This window comes from Podarcis filfolensis (genome assembly GCF_964270895.1).
Source record: "Podarcis filfolensis genome assembly, chromosome: 7".
NCBI lineage: Eukaryota > Metazoa > Chordata > Lepidosauria > Squamata > Lacertidae > Podarcis > Podarcis filfolensis.
In genome coordinates, this window is record NC_139603.1 from 35,339,313 (window position 1) to 35,359,946 (window position 20,634).

The 20,634-nt window shown below is 38.3% G+C and overlaps 1 protein-coding gene across 13 annotated transcripts in view; it reads right to left on the reverse strand.

Moving 5' to 3' along the window:
• Positions 1–3,545: 3,545 nt before the first annotated feature.
• ATP9B (ATPase phospholipid transporting 9B (putative)) overlaps positions 3,546–20,634 on the reverse strand; it is a 115,063-nt gene continuing 97,974 nt past the window's right edge. For 7 of the 13 annotated variants that reach the window (XM_083623728.1, XM_083623729.1, XM_083623726.1 and 4 more), the window contains 15 exons: positions 18,546–18,707; positions 18,213–18,305; positions 15,630–15,713; positions 14,309–14,479; positions 13,030–13,128; positions 11,882–11,971; positions 10,333–10,477; positions 9,961–10,025; positions 9,544–9,699; positions 9,360–9,424; positions 8,674–8,782; positions 7,801–7,858; positions 7,242–7,445; positions 6,695–6,727; positions 3,546–6,062 (listed from right to left, as the gene is read on the reverse strand). In XM_083623728.1, coding sequence (XP_083479854.1) covers positions 5,926–6,062; positions 6,695–6,727; positions 7,242–7,445; positions 7,801–7,858; positions 8,674–8,782; positions 9,360–9,424; positions 9,544–9,699; positions 9,961–10,025; positions 10,333–10,477; positions 11,882–11,971; positions 13,030–13,128; positions 14,309–14,479; positions 15,630–15,713; positions 18,213–18,305; positions 18,546–18,707 — 1,671 coding nt within the window. In that variant the 3' untranslated portion in view covers positions 3,546–5,925. The remainder of the gene's footprint in view (positions 6,063–6,694; positions 6,728–7,241; positions 7,446–7,800; positions 7,859–8,673; positions 8,783–9,359; positions 9,425–9,543; positions 9,700–9,960; positions 10,026–10,332; positions 10,478–11,881; positions 11,972–13,029; positions 13,129–14,308; positions 14,480–15,629; positions 15,714–18,212; positions 18,306–18,545; positions 18,708–20,634) is intronic. The other 6 variants (XM_083623719.1, XM_083623730.1, XM_083623723.1 and 3 more) reach the window with 1 other exon arrangement.

Here is a 20,634-nt window from a genome sequence, read left to right on the forward strand (position 1 = left end):
CCATCGTGGAACTGGCTACATCAGCAGAACCACATATTCTTAGAACTGAGAGGCAGCCTTTCATGATGAGTTCATAACTAACAGGGAGCACAGCAGGACCCCAGAGTTGAAACAAAGTATGTGGAGCAATGGAGGCCCAACTTGTGTGCTAGTGGAACTATGGGCACCTACAAAATTTGGATATCAAGTCCCCACTCTCCAGCTGTTTAAGTGGAAACAACAAATCAAAGGGTAATTTGTAGTCATTAATTTTGATGTATAGGCTTCCCTATCCAAAAGGGGTCAACAGAGGTTGTGAAATTATAACCTAAGTAAGAGGTGCTGACTGCAAAAAATAAAACCCCTGAACCTGCTAAGGCATCTTGCCAGCAGTGCTCTGTCCCTGACTGTCCCCTCTGAATTTCCATCACATACTGTACAGTGCATCCTAGATCTTTGGCAGCATTACTTAAAATCAATGAATTTATTGCCTGTACAGTTGGTAACTGTACTGACATCTAATTGTCTCCAAAATAATTTACTTTCTAACTAGCTCATTCTGTCTGTTGTCTTGTTTTCTCTCCCACCCTTCCTTTCATTTTATCTTAGAGCCGTCTTTCCCAGTCTGATGGATTTTCCCCACCAGTCTCCACTCTTCTGTTCTCTCTTTCCATCCATCTCTGCTCCTTTAATTATTGCTGAAGTTCCCCACGGGTCCATTTTCCTCCTCAGGTGCCCTCACTCCTTATCCTGCAATCTTTGCACACTACCACAACAGGAGTGCCATTTTTACACCTGCCCAAACTATTCTTTGCTTTGGATACTCACATTTCTTCTGTGCCTCTCAATTATGGGATCTTCTTGACAAGGGCTTTAGTTCGCTTTCTTTCTAAGAGGGTCTTGGCACCCTGATTTGAGTTCCATTCCAGCTCATAGATAATGGAAATCTCTTATTTTTTTTACACATTTTACAGATTTCCCTGCAACTGCAAACTCTCCCAGCTGTCTTCTAAGATTCATCAGCTCCTATATGTCTCCCAATACAGGTGTGTTGGCTGAGGCTGATGGGAATTGTAGTCAAGAACATCTGAAGTTCACATGTACTGCTAAGTCATGGTTTAATAACATATAGTTTAGCATATGTGAATGAGATGGATGTATGCCTGATATGGGCTGTTCGAACGAAGGGTCGCCTAGGTAATAAGTTAAATGAAGAACCACCTGAAAACTTTGGAAACTGTGAATCCCCTACCCCCCCCCCACCTGAAAGATCTTGAAAGATCCTTAAATTATAAACCCAGAACCTGCTGCTTGTGTGCCTAGATAAGCAAATGAAGGCTGCTGAATATTAGTCTGAACCCTAATTTGGAATAAAAGTAACAGCAGAAGGGAGAGACATGTGATTGCAAAACGGTTCATGAATGTGTTCTGTTCCAGGCATCTGACTGTGCTGACTCTGCTGCAGAATGCACTCATCAAATCTATGGCTTTCAGCTGATGGAGTGGCAAATAGGCCTTTGACTGTAGTTCCGTATCTGAAAGGGAAGATTTTCACCGGCAATTGGCTGAGCAAAGACCTACTCACACAATAACAGCTGTGAACCCTGCTGAGGGCATCTGTTGGGTTGTTAATACTGCTTGGGAATCATATAGCTCTGACTGTGTTTTGTTTACTAGAGAAATTCCTATGCTTTTCAACAGCGTTAAAAGATATTGTACCTCCTGTTTGTTTACATATAATGCTGGGACTGTGTTGTCTCTGTTCCCTACTGCTGATTTTCTTCCCTGCAGGGGGGCTAGCATATTGAAGGGCTTTTTTATTATTTTCATTTCAGCTGAGTTATAATAATAATAATACCAGCCTAAATGTACAAATGTGCTGTTAAAACAAAGAGCGTTGCAGGGAGCTGGGGCCTGATTCTCTCGCTATTCTTACACCAGCATCTGTAGGGAGAAACATCAACTATGGCATTTGAGAAAAGGAAAAGAGGCCTTGCAGGTAGAATCACGAGACAATTTCCAGCCTCAGCACAAGTAACGACAATTTTAGGAAATGAGTGGGGAGCATAATGCCTCTCAGAAACAATAATAGGAATTCTGGTGGTAAGCAGGACAGTAGCTAGTCCCCCTAAATTAAGCCATTCCATCACACAGTAAAACTCTTTCTCTGCTGAAATGGAAATATTCAGGAAGCTGAATTTTTACATTCTGTGCTCTGGTGGAATTACAGGATACACAGACCATTCCCAATGAAAGAGTCACGAGCCCTGAAACACACACTTGGTTAACTGGTTCAATGCTGTCTCAAAAATGAAGTGGCACATGACTAGTTCCAGTACTGTTCAGACCTGATCAGACATTGCCTTTTGAAATATTCAGCACAATCGCTCCCTGTTATTTTCAGTATATCTCTGGACTGCCTGATTTAGTAGGGACCAGGTTTTCCCTGTGTCATTAATTGTGATAGAAGATATATATCGCAGGTGTGTTGTCACTACTGAGGATCTCCAGTCTAAGCAATGTGTAAAGTCACAGAAACCCTGTCCTTCACTGAAGCCAACAACCCTAGCTACAATGTGAAAACTTTGTTTTCTGTGAAAGTTGGGCCACTTAACCTTGAAACGGATCCATGTATTTCATTCACTTCCTTATGACAGACTCTTATATCTAGATAAGTTCCTTCCACCTCTGTAATAGTTGGTTTTGGCTAATATGACTAAAAGAAAATCAGGAGCGACTTGAATTCTTCTTTGTCTTTAGTTTCACACACTTAAAGAACTAAGATATAACTCTCCACACATTTGATACAGACGTATTTGGTTTGAATGGCTAATGAAGTCTGAAGATCACCTTTTCATGGCACATAGTGGTTCTGAATTTGTCCACGGGCTCTCTAGACATAATTGTGTGATGAATAAACATGAATCAATCCATCAATTGGGTGGTGATAAATTAGTGCTATTTCAACAGGAAAGTCATGTTTCTGATGACCATACCTTGCTGCATTCAAGGATTTTACATGTCATAATAATGGCCTCAGCATCCTGAATTACACTTGCACATGTCATGCAATTTCATGTATCAAATGACATGTGTGCATGCAACTCAGGCGCTTACAAGTTGAAATATGCCTAGAGTTAACCTGCAAGAAAAAACCATAGCTCCTCCTTGACACAAGCATCAAGAAAGGGGAAAGGTGTCAAATTGCTCCATCTTCTCCCCAATCTTCCTGTAGCATGGGCTGATTGTTTGCTTTTGGGGCAAACAAGTTTTAGATATTTGCACTCCATGTACACTTGCTTCAGAATGTTCTCCTGTTACAAAGGAAGAATGAGCCCCCACACTTTAACTCTCTGTGCCCTCACATAAGAGTAGGTGCTGGAAAAGGAAAAGTTATGTAACAGGTACTCTGCACTGCACTTCCACCTACAAATCTCACAGCAGAAGTACCGCAAAAGTGAAATGGTAATGCTTTTCTTTCCTGTTTGCATTAGGTATAATAAGATGCAAGTGACAAATATTGGTTAATTGTGTTCTTTTCACACAGTGCTCTCACACTAACCATGTAATAGTCAGTTAATTTTTAATATACATATGTACATATTTATATACATGAGATACACAATACACTTATGTATATTTGCGTTCTTGTACACAGATATGCTCAGGTAAAACTACTTGCATTTGTTAAACCAGGTCTGTTTTTCTTTCTTATTAATTTAGCCCACAATAAAAGTTATTTTATATCAAAAGATGACCAAGCACCTTTTGTTCATGTACTGAATTTAAACACGGTGAGGTTTTTGCCTGCTTGGAACATATGGATAAATAATTACAATGGAAAATGGACATTGGATATAATATTGCTGACTACTCTGTTCATAAGCTGATGGTCATTTGTAATTGTTTATTTATAAGTATTCCAAAAGAACTGGACGTATTTTAGCTTTGTTTTCAGTTACAATAATTAAAACACAGCACATATAAAAGCTTAGCAGATTTCACATATCATGAGCAGAGCAGTGTGCCAGCACATAACGCCCCCTCCCCCCGCAACAACCTGATGACATCTAGTGGGCACTGTGATTAACTGATTGTTCCATAAGTTCACAGAAAGAAAATTAATGAGCAAAGCATAACAGAAACACTACCAAACATGTTTATTTTACAAACTTGCAATAATAATATTTGGTAGAAATGAGGTTTTATTGCTTTTATAATGAAAAAAAATGTTTTTTTTATTAAAAAAGAAGCAAGGATCAGTTGCTATTAAAACATCTTCAAAACAAATGGAGTTGGATAGTAGCTCAACTAGCTTGGCAACAGTCTGTCTGTGGAGGTGTCCAAGATTAGCATCATTATAAAATAAGAAGGGCATAAGATGATGGTTCTAAGTAACTATAAAAGGAGTTGTGAGATAGTCTAACAGAACAATGTGATACAAAATACAATTATTAATTGCTTAAAACATACAAATAAACTATTATTTTTAGTAAAGAAGCATGGGTAAATTATATTTATTCTTTCAGCTGGTACTTGACTAAGCTAAATAACCTGGTACATCTATTTCTTGAAAAACGAAACAGCACTGTGGAGAAAAAATATCCTGCATAATAATACAGTACGTAAGATTCAGACAACTATCCATCAAGATTACATCAGATTAGAGTGTGTTATTTTCTTTTCTTTGTTGTAACTAACTCGGAAATACAAAGATTAAGTTTTGGAAGATGATGGATTTTCTACTATTATTATGTTGTCCATTTTATCCTTTTTACCTGAGTAACCTTAAGAAAACAATTACAATGTGCATGTACTTGCCTGACTCAAGAGTTCCATGTACAGTCTATGTTCAAATGAAGTTTGTGGAGAGACCCTCATTATTTCAAACAGAAAGTCAATCCACATGTACAAAGAGGAACCATGTATGTGGATCAGTTCCATCTACTGAAATTAATGGGGGAAACATTCCAGGAAGAGGAGTTGTGCATAGACACAGAAACTCCTGCACCCAGAACAGACTGTTTGGGAATGATCCATTAAGCATGGGTGCTACATAACCATTTTCCATGGGGCTTGAGCAAAATCCCCACTAAAACGACGAAAGCTGCACAGAACCCATTGTTGGTGGATTTTCTTTCATCCAAGGTTAATTTCTATATATGAAATGTTCAGTAATGCGCTTACGCTTCTGGAGTATAGCTTTACAAATACAAAGCAGCTAGGAGTTTATAAAACATTTACTGAACAGTAAAGTCTAGGTCAATCTGTACAGATCGGTAGGTATAATGTAAATATGTACAGGAATTTATTTCCATCACGTTTTGTGCAATGTGGCCTCCATCTGCAATTGAAAGGCTGCTATCTATGACACAGATTTCTTAATGCAGCTAGCAATGGAGAGTACAGGGGAGGAAAAAGGACCACAGATCCCAAACAAATACTGTGCTACGCAGACAGCTGTACATAATTCATATAGTGCATATATCGGTTACATAGAGCAGCAAATACAGACAATCGCATTTACAGTTTCTAGGCTTGTTACACTTTTTTTTTACGTGGGAATGAATGAATATTCCAATGAAAGAATGTGTCTATCAGTAAATTATGAGCTTACAGGAAAAAATGTTTTCAGTTTCATGTGCAGAAAAATAGTGCAGTAGGAATAAATCCTTTACAGTAGCAGTTAAATAATTCAGTAGCACTGTTAACTCAGAAGTTTAAAAAAGCTGTGTACAAAAGGAAATATGTTTGTTCTGAACAGTTCTGCTAATAAGCTGACTGTAACACCTCGAAGAGGTTCCCCATCTTTTTTGTGCTGTTTGCTCCATTTTTCTGGTTATTATTTTTCTTCTCTCTATTACAGACTGAAGTAGAGTGTGAATGCTTGAAGCAATTTCTAGGTATAGTCACATTGGTGGAAAAAACACAGGTGTGCAGTCACTTTTACGAGGTAAGTTTGGAATAACTTGGAGGAGAAAATTTACGTTTTAAGTACTTCAGAATATAAAGTGGAAGACAGCTTACTACAGTGATGGCTGACACTTTCCACAGGAAGGTCACAGTTGTGATAAAGGCAAGATCTATAGACATAAAAAAGGGAAAATAAGTTATAAAAGCAGGAAATTGGGGGAATGTCCAATGTGCAAGATCAATAAATATCACTGAACTCTTGTCACAGGCTATTTTATAAGACCATGAGGTGGTGGGAGCTGATTAATATTAGGCCACAGCTGTACACTGTCATATGTTTCTTTTAAAATTGCTTTATTAAATCAGTCTCTCCTGAAAATGGACTGAATAACACCACTATGACAGATTTGAAAATGCCAGGCTCTTGCACAAATGTCAAAGAACAAAGGCAAGGTGTTCAAATATGTCACCTTTTAAAAATCCAGCATGATTTAAACAAAATTAAAAGCAAATTTTGAACTTTAAAAGTTGAATTTTATGGATTTCAGGATTGTTGACACACTTTCACTGATATTTGCACATGTAAATTTAAATACATATTCAATTAAACAATTAAGAACCTGATCAGTCTTTTTCAATACAAATCCATTAAGATTGCAAGTAATTACCATGCAGTGGAATATGAAAAGAAAACTGTTTTTTCAATGCTAGCAAAAAAAGGGATGCCTGTTACTGTTTTGGCAAATTTGTCCTAGTGCTCTGTGGGGCACTTTACCTTTAAGAAAATAGCAATTATACCTACCTAAGAAAGCTCCAAAAGACACTCTGCCTATACCTGCTCCGATAAGGTGGAAGAAGAAAGGACAGATTTATAGAAAAACAAGGAAATAAGAGAAGATGCAATATATAAAAAAGGAATGTGTTAAGAGAGAGCTGAAAGGTTTGAAAGTGGTTAGTAGTATCTGAAGGCTGCTCTCCTACAGACCGTACCATTTCAGATTTAAAAATACATTCTGGAGTATATTCTAAAAGTGAATGTTATTTTTAAGAGCTATGTTAGATAAACAGAAGACAGAGGTCAATAACTCCATACCTCCAACAGCGTTTTTAATTTGAATGCTGCAAAGAGGAATCCTAACACAACCCTTGTGATAAAGCTCAGATTTTTATATATAATGTAGGTTGCCTGTTATTACCTATGGCGACAGTCCACATATCTGGATCAAATTAATACAGCTGAATTAAATTCAGACAAAAACTACTGTCATACTGCTCACAGCTGTGTAAACATAGCACATCTTAAAACAGAACAATAGATACTACCCATTATGTAAGTGATAGCTACTCACCAAAATATTCATTTAGAAATGCAAGCGAGGCCACATAACAGCAAAGGCTGAAGATTTCAGCCACCACCATTAACCAATGCCATGTTCGTATGGTAAGTGCAACCATCAAAAGCTCGGTCAGGATTAGTGCAGTGAAAGAAATGGCAACAACATGGACAAATTCAGATTCGAAAAGCAAAAGAGCTCCATACATCAGAATGCCACCTGAGAAAGATATACAAGAACTTTAATAATTGATTCACTGTAGAGCTCATCTTCTTCATGCACGGTTAGTTACCACACTTCCACTCCTCATTCTAGGCGTTCAGAGACTGCATGGAGAATATGGGAAAGGGGCTCAAACAGGCTTGGGGGAAAAAGATCTATGTTGAACTGCAATTAATAGTTCTGACACTACTTGAATATCATATTTCAAGATAAACATAAAGCAATTTTTAAAAGCCCTGTGGATGAAACGTTAAGTTTTGGAAATTTAATTGTGAAAGCTGAAATGGAACTGTTAGAAGACCAAAAAAAAAAAAAAATTTACTCAAGAAAAAAACCAAGACAGATCTCTTACCTTGGTAAATACTGATTAAAACCCAGATGAGAAAAGTCTTAAATGACAAAGATCTTCCCTAAAAGAAACAATGAAAAGAAGTTTGTAAGCAACTTGGACAAGGCAAAATATATTCAATTAGCAAAAAACTATGTATTTTTAATTATATATTTTGGGACTACAACGACCTGATTTTAAAAACAGAATATATGGGCTACATTTCAGCAATTACATTTGGTACCTAAACTTAAAAGATTTATTTGAACTTTTGCAAAAAAGATTCAATTTCCCTATTGAATACATAGTGCTGTGCTTCAATTCTGCAATAATTATAATCACTTTTGGGAAAAACAACCTCAGCTGTTTTGAAAGGGACATTTGTTTTTCCTTACTGAAATAACACACAATTTCACTTTCTCCATTAAAATCAACACATGCAACTATAATATGCCAAATGGTACCCATGGGCCATGACTTCGCACTGCACACAGGTGGAGAATTCTCCCACGTGGCAGGGTCTGGGAATCCACCAACCATCTAAATTACCCACAATGCCCCTGAATGATGATTCCCAGAACCAGCTGCAGTCAATAGAGTGGGTGGACCAAAACACCTACTACTTGGGTCCCAGCAGCTGCTCGAGGGTGCTGATGCTGCTCTTATATGAAGAAACTGCCCAGTGTTCAAGGCAAGATGTAAATAATGTCAACTTATCACTATAATATTTTGCTCTGGAAGTACAACTCTTTTTGTAAACTGCTTTATTTTTTATTTTTTTTTAACAATCAAATGGTGTACAAATTTTATGAAATAAGTGAACATAGGGCCAAGGGGGAAAAGAAAAAAAGGAAAGAAAGAATGTCGCCCACATGGACCCGTTTTGAAAACTCTTACCTTAGTAAGGTCTTTATAAAGTTCTGGATAAAGGAGTGCCATTTCCGGTTTCACATCCTGATCCAGCACTAAAGAGAAAACTGGGAACATCGTGTATATGGTTGCATACCTCAGGGAGAAATCATTTGAAAAATATTTAAAAATGTATCCTTTACATAAACTTGCTTTCACTTCCATAATAATATCTTGGTGCCCATGCAAGCTATGGCGTATGTTAGTCTGGTTTTGGACATTTTTATCTTCACCAATCAAAATAACACAATCTGATTATGTATCTCTTTTATCTCATTTATACTTAAGAGGGAGGGTCACAGGAACTCACTGAAAATTGAGGCCTGCTGCATGTGGATTAGCGAGCATGAGATAAACTAAACAAGGGATTTGTGTACTTTTCTACACAGAACTCACTTTTGTGTACTAAATTTGACTTGTGTGAAGTAGCCATTAGTGGCACATGCTTCAATTCATTGGTTTCAGTCTAGAATTAGTACTGTTTTTGAGGCCACAAGAAAAAGATTATAGTGGCTACCTATAATGGTAACATATTACATGCCATAAAAGTGGTAACATAATGAATGTTACTGTTCATTATAACTAATAGCCATTATCATAATGATGATCGCTGTAAACAAAAAACCAAAACACCTCTGAAATAAAGTTTTTGTAGAACTTAATCTCTTACTTACCCTACCATGAGGAAACCTTGGTATAAAGGAACAGATGCAAAATAGAAGACTGACGAAAACACAGCCTAGAGGAAGAACACAGTATATTATATTGGGATTCCTACAGATAATCTGGGGAAATTATTTAAATGGCTAGAACAATGTTGGTAAACAGTTCACAATGAAAGCAAAAAGAATTAAATACCTGCATAGTTGAAATAATAAGGCCTCTGTGCATGACAAATTGACCAAGTGCTGCTGATCTTTTGTAACTATTTCGACCATGTACCATCAGCAGCCGGCCAATGTGTTTAAATTGTGTAATTGAAAAATCAGCAGCCAAAGAAGCTTGTTTCCCCTCCTAAATTGAAAATAAGAATCACACATTAAAAAAAATAATGATCAACACTGTAAACATCACCTTGGAAAAAGTACCATCTATTAACAGGTTTAATAATGAGCACCTCCAAATCTGAAAATTCAAGTGATGGGGATTTATACACAGCATGAATTTTTACTACTATGAGTAAGATATGCATATACCAAATGTATTTATAGTTTTAACCAGTGGATTCCAACACGTTATAAAGTATACATTTAATACACTCTGTAATAAATATACCTTTCCTTCAATCCCAATTCCACAGTCTGCTGCCTGGATCATATTGACATCATTTCCTCCATCACCTGAAAAAAAGTACAATCACCTGTCACATTTTAGACCAGTTCCACAATCTTTAAAATTTGCTTGTTGAATTTAATTTCACTTGGAATTAATTTAGAGAGTTTGGATTTGATATCCCGCTTTATCACTACCCGAAGGAGTCTCAAAGCGGCTAACATTCTCCTTTCCCTTGGTTTTTACGAAAACAAATAAATGAAAATATAACATTTGCCTATTAAATTATCCAGTACAGTTCCTTAGTCCTTGTACTTGAGAGGACAGACATATCATTAGTTTGTCAACAGGAATAAAACCAGAGTGGATGCTTACCTATTGCACAAGTACGTTTCCCTGTGTGGTGTTGCAACAATTTTACTATGTGGGCCTTTTGGGTGGGTGAACATCGGCAGCATACTACAGCTGGACACTGACAAGCTAATTCCACAAATTCATGCTCATAGTATTTCAAGCAGACCTACAAAAAGCAACATATTGGGGTTTACCACTTAACAGAACTCCAGCAGTATTTTTAGCTTAAACAACATGAGAGTTAGTTGAAAGTTGGATCACTTTTCAGTGCTATTCCCATGCACCAGAAGTACACGTACCATGGGCTATGGGCAAGCAAGAAAGAAATGGTAGATAAATGTCTGTTATTGTAAAGTCTAAAAGGCAGCTTGTTTCTTCATCAATGGAAATCACTGTTGTGTGTGAATGAAGGTGTAAGAACATACTATTCATCTTGTAACCTTTATTTTGATACAACACAAAATAGGATCTATTAGAGCATGTTAATACAGTACATGCTTTGAATGCAAAGGTTCAATTCATGTTATCTCTAGATAGAGGTGGAAAGGGCTTCTGCATGAAAACTTGAAGTGCTGCTACCAGTCACTGTCAACAAGACTGAGCAAAAAGACCAACTGTTTGCACAAGGCAGCTTCCGATGATCATGTCCATGACAGATATTCCTGACCTCCTCACAACTCATCGTGGGGCAAGTTCATCCTTCCCAAGAGGAACAGACACTATTGCAGGAACAAGAGACTTGCCCACGTATTGACTCTTCTGCAGAACTCAAAAGGAGGAGCACACAGATTTGCTAGGGGACTAGCTGAGGGTGGAAATAATTTGTTCCTGAAAAGATGCAATCAAGAATACCCACAACTCACTCATGGACAACCCGTATAGAGTACAAGACACTTAACAGAGTGTAATTATTGTTACATATCTGCTTCATGTTTGACTATATAAGCTACATTGTGTATGAAATGAATGTTTATAGGGGGTGGGATATATGGAGATTGTTTAAGTGTTTTTAGAAACTGAAAAAATAAGTTTAAAAACTACCCCCCACACACACACAAAAATGAGAATGCCGATTCTTAAACCTTTCCAGTAAAAATCTCCTTAGTGATTCTTGTGCCAGTGTCTCTGTCAATTGTAACTGGTAGCTTCCAAGCACACACTTATATTGCTGAATGGCCAGGGTAGGGAACTGCAATTCTTGGAAAGGCTCTTTTTCCCCCTTGGAATTTAAACTGGAGAATTTAACTCACAGAAAGTTATTATCATCTTTGATATTGTGAAATGAGAAACAAGTATTTTTGCAGAAGGAGGGTGATAACAAAGTTATACTCAAAGTAGATCCATTTATTTCAATGAGTCCAAGGCTGGTATCAGATTACAGATATTCTGGGTAACTGTTCCTCAACTTGGTTTAATCTTACAGTATTAAGTGTTTTTGATGTAAAACAAACTGCAGACCAAAGGTGCTATTCGGGTCCTCTTTTGGCAGTCTGGTGGTAAAAGTACTTAGAATTAATCAATTTTTAAATTACCTTAACAGTACAGTCACTGACAAAAGCCAGGGCCTTACCTCCAGAGAGTCCCCAGATATTACCAATGCACAGTCGTGTTTCCTTCTGAATGCATTTAGCTCCAAATGAGCTTCTCCGCGACTTGTAACCTTAATTAAAAAGGAAGCATTCAACAGTTTAATGTGTGACAGTAATATCTATCTATCTATTTATCTATCATCTGCTTTATACTATGGTGGAATTACTCTGGTTTTTTCCACCCTTAAATCTCTATAAATCTCTTGCTTCCCACTGTAAATAATCAAGATACAGCAATATCTGCAATGCTGAAGGGAAGCTGAGTAGGTGAAATTTTCTAAAACTCCCCTTTGGAATGATGGAAAGCTGGGGAGTGGGGAGAGGAGCAGAGATTGCACAAGTTGTGGCACATTGTCATAATGCTAAATCATGGTTTAGTGCTATATCGGACCAGGGCAATACCTCAAAGAAGATAAAAACTATTGGAATGAGAAACTGTATTCTACCCCAGGATTTCCAAAGGGATAAGATATAAGGAATGTGGAGCAGAAGGGATAGCAAATACTGATCATTTCCAAAGTGGACATTTTCATGCAATTATAATTCCAAAAGAGGAAGTCCTCTCCTCATGCACTAAAGTGAGGGTGGGGAAACTTGCAAGGGGTACTCCAGGAATATGGGCATAATCTGGGGGAAATGACCGTGTGAGCCAAACTGGACAAGCCAGCAGACCAAGATCAGCTCACAGACTGGAGTTCCTCCATCTCTGGCCTTGACTATCAGAAGAAGATGTCAATATGTTCTCAGTGTAGTTGGAAAGACACTAAACTAGCTTTACTGCACTTTAGCTATCCTGACATGGGGTCAAATTGAAACAGAAGATTTTTTTCTGTATGGTTCCCATTGACATGGCCTGTGCAGGAGCACTGGATGTGGGCATGTAGGTGCATGAGAACATGAGTATATGTGCATAATTCAACAGATGTCATGAAACCAAATAAAACCGGGGCAGCTAAGGGTGTATAGCATTTCCACTGGAATTCATTCTTTTACCATACTATCTGTCTGTCTCATAAAATGAATGACACAACAAAATGAATGAACACATATCATGTATTTAGCAAACACCACAACAGTAGCAGAGATTGCTATGGGTGACAAGAAACAAAGTACTGTTAGCAATACTTACAGGTCTGAAAATATGAATATCTTGTGCTCTGGATACTAGGTGAGAGCTTTTTGCAATACAAGTAGCTGTCTCCAATTTATCTCCTGTTAACATCCATATCTATGAATTAATTGAGAGTCAGTTTAGTTGACTATTACTTGTCTATTGCGTTCCCAAAAAATGCAACTGTATCTCTGTCATGAGAATTGTGTTCAATTGCTGTCTATCAAAGCAAATTCTTATTATATATCATTAAACAAAAATGTACAGTGGTACCTCGCAAGACGAATGCCTCGTAAGACGAAAAACTCGCAAGACGAAAGAGTTTTTCGTTTTTTGAGTTGCTTCGCAAGACGAATTTCCCTATGGGCTTGCTTCGCAAGACGAAAACGTCTTGCAAGTTTGTTTCCTTTTTCTTAAAACCGTTAATATCCAGGGAATCCGTGCTTCGCAAGACGAAAAATTCGCAAGACGAAAAAACTCGCAGAACGAATTAATTTCGTCTTGTGAGGTACCACTGTATAGGTCCCCTCTGCTAAGGATATGGTGCAGGGTCCAGCTGTTGAGGCCAGTAGTGGATGGTGCGATGGGGCAGAAGTGCTCACCTGACCTCTTAGCAGCAGAGTTGCTGCTTTATACTAAGAGTGGGAGGTACAAGTTTGTGGGGAGGTTGGGGCTGTGCAAATGCACTGGCAGAGTTAATACAACACTCCTGCCAGCATGTTCACACAGTGCTGAACTCCCCGCCATCTTCTATCTCCCACTCACCTTCCCAGGAAGCAGCAGTGATTCACCAGCCAAGAGATTGGGTGACCAGCACTACTCCTGCCCTCGCCCCATCTGCTACTGGTTGAGGCTCTGTGTAGGAAGAAGGGGGTAGTTTAGGTTGATAGGACGAAGGTCATGTGAAGTAAGTCAGTATTGTCATACAAACAGATGTGTCTGTGGCTGCATTCATGGAATATTTCACAGAGGAACATTTTATGACAGTTGCGGGTACAGAATATATTTATGTGTACTTTTGTGTACATTCTTCGTTGAATAGTTATCTATTGCTGTAATAGTTAAATAAGTCTTCCATGAGAAGTGACAACATGGGTATAAGAGAACTGAGGTGGGCTTCTCCTTTCTCTCTCTTTAGTTCTGTGGCCTAATCTGCAGGAGCTTATCCAGTATCCAAACGCTTCTTCTCACATAGTAGCAGACTGAATCATTTGCTATTCGTGGAAATAAATCTACCATGCAAAGACAACAAATTTAAAGAAACAAGTTAACTATCTGACAAAACAAAAGCTAGTACCTTTATTCCAGCGTTTCGAAGCATCTCCAGAGTTGGCCTGACATCAGCCTGTAGCTGATCTTCAACTCCAGTGAGACACAGTAATTCCATTTCTCTTTCTAAACTCTCCACAACGGCGGCCACCTTGAGGGTTCTGTCATGTATACTTAATTTTGCTTGGTTGTATCGATTCTATTTACAAGACAAAAATCCAACTTTATATACATAAAAGGTTTTTACTTGTTGCCAACTGGGACACTACCGTAAGGATGTAAGAGTACTCCTGCTGGGTTAGTCCAGCACTCTGTTCTCACATGAGCCAACCTCAACACAACAGCATTCCTCCCACTTGTGATTCACAACAACTGATATACAGAAGCATACTGCTTCAAGACAGTGGAGGCAGAACATAGGCATCACGTTTAGCAACCACTGATATTCTTATGCTCAATTAATATCTTAAATCAGAGATTTTCAACCTTTTTGAGTCCACGGCTCCCTTGAGGAACTACATTCTTTTTGTGGCAACCCTGTGGAGCTCAGGAGCCCAGTTATGTCACCCCCTTGCCTGCAGAGCTGGCAGTCACTCACCCTTTTTCAAACACCCTCCCTTGGGAGTTCTCTGGGGAGCCGCAGCTGCCACTCCTGGTCTCTGAGCTGCCCCCCTTGCGCCAAAGAGAGGTGCCTCCTCACAATGCCCCACATGGGCCTGGGAAGCACCCCCTGACCAGCCCCAGAGGCACCATTCGCCTAGGAAGCTTGTAGCCTGGGACGCTGCAACAGTTGTGCAAGCCTTTGGGAGGCAGAGACGTGAGAAGGCATTAGAGGAGGCAGGGAAGGAAAGAGGGACAGAGGCCAGTGTTCTCGCAGCACCCCAGACCATCATTCAAGGCACCCTAGGGTGCCACAGCACACTGGCTGAAAACCACTGTCTTAGAGGAACAACATCTCATAGCTCAATGCTTAGGAGACAACAAGCCTGAAAACTTAAAGATGAGGCTTTGACTGCTGACAGCCTTCCTTGCTGCCAGATTTTCTCTTCTACTCAGAGATAAGTTTGAGAAGAGGGCAAGAGCTGTGACGATGGATGGCTGGGAGGTAGCTTCATGGGGCTCAGTGTCTTTTCAAGCTTTCTTGAGAAAAGTCCAAGCTTTCTCAGAGTTTTCTCCTAAAAGCCCACAAAGACTGAGCCTATGATGAAACAAGCTAGAGTAGATCTCACTCATCATTAGTCTATATTAGCCATTCTAAATTATTTTGAAACACTGAAGTATTTTGGATTAAGTGTGTTGTTAAACCCAGAGTAATACAAAAACATCAGTATATTATGAGGGTTTTTTACCTCAAAATCCTGATACTGTTCTTCGGTTAATGATTTTTTGGCAACAACCAGAGTGCGTAGTCCTTCTCTTGCCATGTTACCACACTAAAATTGCATATAATAAACAATAAAGCATAGTCATGAATTATGAATCAGAAATGTCTTTGCAAGTGATAGGGGCCCATTCACCAAACTCAAATTAATAGGCTTTGATATCACAAATGAACAATCAATGTGAAAAAAACTCTAAGGCTGGAAATGGTGCAACATCATTTTGCAAGTTTCTCCCAACTATTCAAGGGAGAGTTACACCAGCTCCAGTCCTTTCTGAAAGGGTGGGTTCAGAAGGTGGTTCTAGAGGATGGCCTTTTCCACCCCAGAGCTACTGGCCTTTGTGGCGCTTCAAGCTTCCAGCCTCTCACATTTCTAATGCTCACTTACATCTACTATTCAAGAGAGGCAGTGGAAACCTGAAAGAAGTGGCTGGAGGCAGTTCTGGGAGGGCAAGCAAATAAACTTAATCCAAATAATATAGAAGTATATTGGTTGAGAAGACCACCGATGTGGTTTGCAACCAGTTTTTAACAGGATTACTCTACAGTTGAAGTGCCTGGGGGCAGAGCTCGCTTGTACACCCTGCTCCCATCCCCAGTTTAACCTTTTACATGTTCAGACAGATGCCTGAACAAAGTTCTAGACTCAGTGTTATCTTTAAAACATATAAAAGTTAAAATACTAAAACAGATTGAAATTACTTCAACTTTCTAAGCATCTGGGCATCTAAGCATCTACAAGCTGCTGTTATCTCTGTGGTTAGGCATGCCTTTCAACTAGCTGAAGCTGGTAGCTAACTGTAATCCTATCTGGAGAAAACTGACCAGGCTTCAGCAAAACATACACTGGTTACATTCGGTCTAGGATACTCTATATAGTGAGTGCTTCCTTTAAAGGCAGCCTAGAAGCTTCATCAACTGCAAAATTCAGTCATAAGAATGACTGCTGGGCCTAGGTGGTTTGATCATATAATATACTGATTTTTCATCACCTGCATTTGGTACCCATTCATTGGTGGTTTCAATTTGAAGTGCTAGTACTAGTCTTTAAATCCCCAAACAATTTGGTAACAGATTATCTGAAAGATTGCTTTCACCCATGTAAATCTGCAAGGCCCCAAGAGGCCCCTTTCTAGAGCCCAACACTAAGGTCTATCAGGTTGGCATGTAACAGGGTGAGGGCCTTTTCAGAGGTGGAATTCCCTCTCTCAGCAATTCTTTGCCCTCCTGTCTTAGTCCTTTAAAGCTGCACCCAAATACTTCCTTTAAATTTATCCAAGCCTTGTATTGATTTTACTGCTGTCCCCTCATAGATGTTTTACTTTGATGTTTTAAAAGATTTAACATGTTTAATAGGTTTGTTTTAAACATTTTTATTGAAAAAATGTGATGACTTGCCATAAAAGGTGGGATAGTACTATATTAAATACATAAATTGATAGTAAAAACAAGTAAGTGTCCTGGAAGTTCTATATAAAAATAGCAAATAAAGTTGAAAATGAGGAAGCCTGATTGTGAATATTCAACCAAACATTTATGTGGGCCTCTACATGATTTTTAAGCCATTGCTTTATTTCAACAAGTTTCATTCCTGCCCACCCAAGCTACACATATTAAAAATGATTTTTAAGTTAGTTTTACAGGCTAATGTATCTATGTGTCACAGGAGAATTACTATTACCATAGCATAAACATGATTGGCAGTAAGTTTATTTTGTTAAATTAAAACACAAGATTTAAAAATAATACAAAACAGCATCATTAATGATTCTTTAAAATGCTTGATGCTCTCTGTCTAGTGCAAAATGATTATTGATTTGACCTCATAATGCTAAATAAATTAAGCAAGTATTTTACAATTAATTGTGCATCATTATCGCCAAAAGTAATTTTTATGACACTTTATTAGCTCTTCAGGGAGTTTAATTTATTCATGCCCCTGATTAAATCAAACTGCCTCAAGCAGGTATTGATTTATATTGCCAATACCATTATGAACATGCATTGTGTGATCATCACATTACCATATTGTCTATATGTAAGGTCAAATTAAGACAATTGCTGGTGTCTAGTACAGCAACACAGTGCAACGTATTTAGTTTGTGAAAATAAATTTATTTATAATGTTACAGTAAAAATGTATGGTAGTTAAAAAGAAAATAAAAGAAAAAAGTTGGGTGCATCTAAAGAAGCTCTTTCAACCTCATTTTATATGTTTATTTGTTCTGGAATGAATTCTGAATACTTAAAAAAGACATCCATCTGTTGTTTAATTTGAGAGTTAACTTTCTTCTTCTTTTTGCATTATACAAAATTTCTAAACCACTGCAACTCTTTAAAACCTATTAGTGATACACTTAATTGCATTTCCCAATCCATTATTTCTTTGGTTCATTATTTCTATCTTTGAAGCAGACAGATGTTATTGGACTGGAAGCCATTACTATTTTGCTTCTGTTCTTTAATTTCACAGTTCTACATTTCCTTATGACAAAGTAAAACAGTTACTTTTTCTCTTCAAATTGAAACAACTGTTTTTAACATTTCTTACCTCCTCTTCTAGCCAGTCATTATACTGAACAATGGAGGACATTGCAACATCTGCACCTTTCATGTAAAATGTAATTTCACCTGTAGATTCATCCTGCAGGGGAAGATACTATATATTAGAAAACAGCATAGTCTACTCATACCACAGGCAAATACCCATAGCCTTTGGTAAGTTATTACCAAAGACATAAAGTATTTGAGGAGGACAAATCAATATTATTCATATAGTTAGCCAACTTTTATATTTGAAAACTTACATACATTTTCAAAACAATAAGCTTTCATAAATATATGACCTGCAAAACAGATGAAGAAAAAGACTGACAAAACTTACTCTCACTATGATTCCCATTCGTTTGCTTTCAGATGTAAAAGGGAAAATTTGGAGAATATAGTATGTCAGAATCTGTCCACTGGGGGTTTTCAGCTGCATTGAAGTTAAATCCCTGCTCACCAAAGTAAGACCAACACTTTCTGTCCATTGTACCAGAGCTACCTATAAAGAGAAGTAAGTTTTGATTGTCAGTTGTATCCAGTGCAAATAAAACTGCACACAAACAATTGTCTATGATTAATTGTAGAAATCTAAAAACTTAAAAAGCCAAATATTTTTTGTACCATATATAAGCCAAGGTATGAAATACCAGGCCAACAAAATCCCTTAAGGATTGCAGTATACAGTCGTAGCTTGGAAGTCGAACAGAATCCGTTCCAGAAGTCTGTTTTACTTCCAAAACGTTCAAAAACCAAATTACGGATTCTCATTCGCTGCAGGAAGCTCCTGCAGCCAACCAAAAGCCGTGGAAGCCCCGTTGGACGTTCAGATTCCAAAAGAACGTTTGCAAAATGGAACAATCCCTTCCGGCTTTGCGGTGTTCAGAAGTCAAAACGTCCGAGTTCCAGGGCGTTCGGGATGCAAGGTATGACTCTACAGGTATTCATAAATCCATTACAAACAATGAAAAGCTCATAACTGTTTCCCATACAGTTTGGTACCAGTGGTGTGTATACCTTTTTATGCTGGAAATTGAAGGAATCTGAAACACTGAGTGTTGCTCTATAACAGGCTGGTTCAACACGCAACCCAAAGGCCACATGCAGCCCTCAAGGCCTTTTTTGGTGGCGCTTGACAACATTTGACCCGCTGCCCTGACGCTGCCTTCCCAAAACCGGGTTAATGAGGCTCTGGGTTTTGGTAAGGAGGTGTAAGGGCTCTGCCAGGTTCCTACAGTCCACCCACCTCCTTCCCGAAGCTTAGTTACCCTCAGGATAGAGGTAGGAAGACTCTAGGACCCAGTGGGCCTTCTCTAGGACAGTGGGCCTTCTCCTCAAAGCCCACTGACTTGCTTACCCAGCTTTGGGAAGGCAATGTGAGGGCTGGGGAGCATCAAATTTTAGGCTCGATTCCCCCCCCAAAGCACAGTATTCCATGTTGACGTTCTCTTGTGGCCCACTTGGTATGAAAATTTGAGCTGTCCTGTTCTATAAAGAACCCAAAGAAGAGCTAGCTAAACTGACCTGCCTTCATTAGGCATGCATCAGGAAATAGATGTTACTAGTAAGAAATAAAGAAAGAACTCAGTGCCTAGTAATTAATGAGCAAAGTTTATTTGAGTATAGTGGTGGGGGGGCAGTCTGAACGATTTGCTGCTGCATGTATATTATTGTAAGCATCAGTAAATTAAAATATGGTGAAATGATTATTATATGAGAATATAATAAAGAGTCCAAAATAAATACACTTTAAAATGTCATTTTCAGATGCACAACAAAAGCTGTTTTAAGTTTGTCTAACAAGCTCACTATATTAGCTGCAAATGATCCAATACTCCAAAGGTTAATTTTCAATTTTCACAGTGAAAGGTTACTATTACATTCTGACCTGTAAATTGCATCTTTCCGTTAATACCCTATCATCTCATTTGTGTCCCTTTGCAACGAGGACTTGAGTGTTCTATATTTGGTGACTCACATCTGTTTATTATTTAGTTTATGCATGGCTTCACATGCAAGTTGAGTTGGCAGTTTATAGCACAGCTACATTTTAGATAGTTATACCTGTGCTAACAGATAAGGTCAAGGAGCCAATAGAGAAGAATCACCAGGCTTTTATATTTATTAGAGAATCCCAAAATATCAGTATCTGGTAGTTCAGTCAAATATATTAGCCTATCAACAGTACTCAAAGAAAACTAGGCTTGGATCCTAATCTTCTGCTTCATTTATAGGAAGAAGTTTCTTTTGATAAAATGAAGTCAGGCTCATGGAAGGGTCCATGAGTGCAATTTGGATGAGAGCCATAACAACCTGGAATACAGTGTCTCCTGTGCTACCGCAAATCATTCGGCCTTGCTCCAAATGGAAATGGAACAGGAAGACAACTTGCATAAGAAAGGAAAAAGACCACCTCTTAAGGGTGTCTT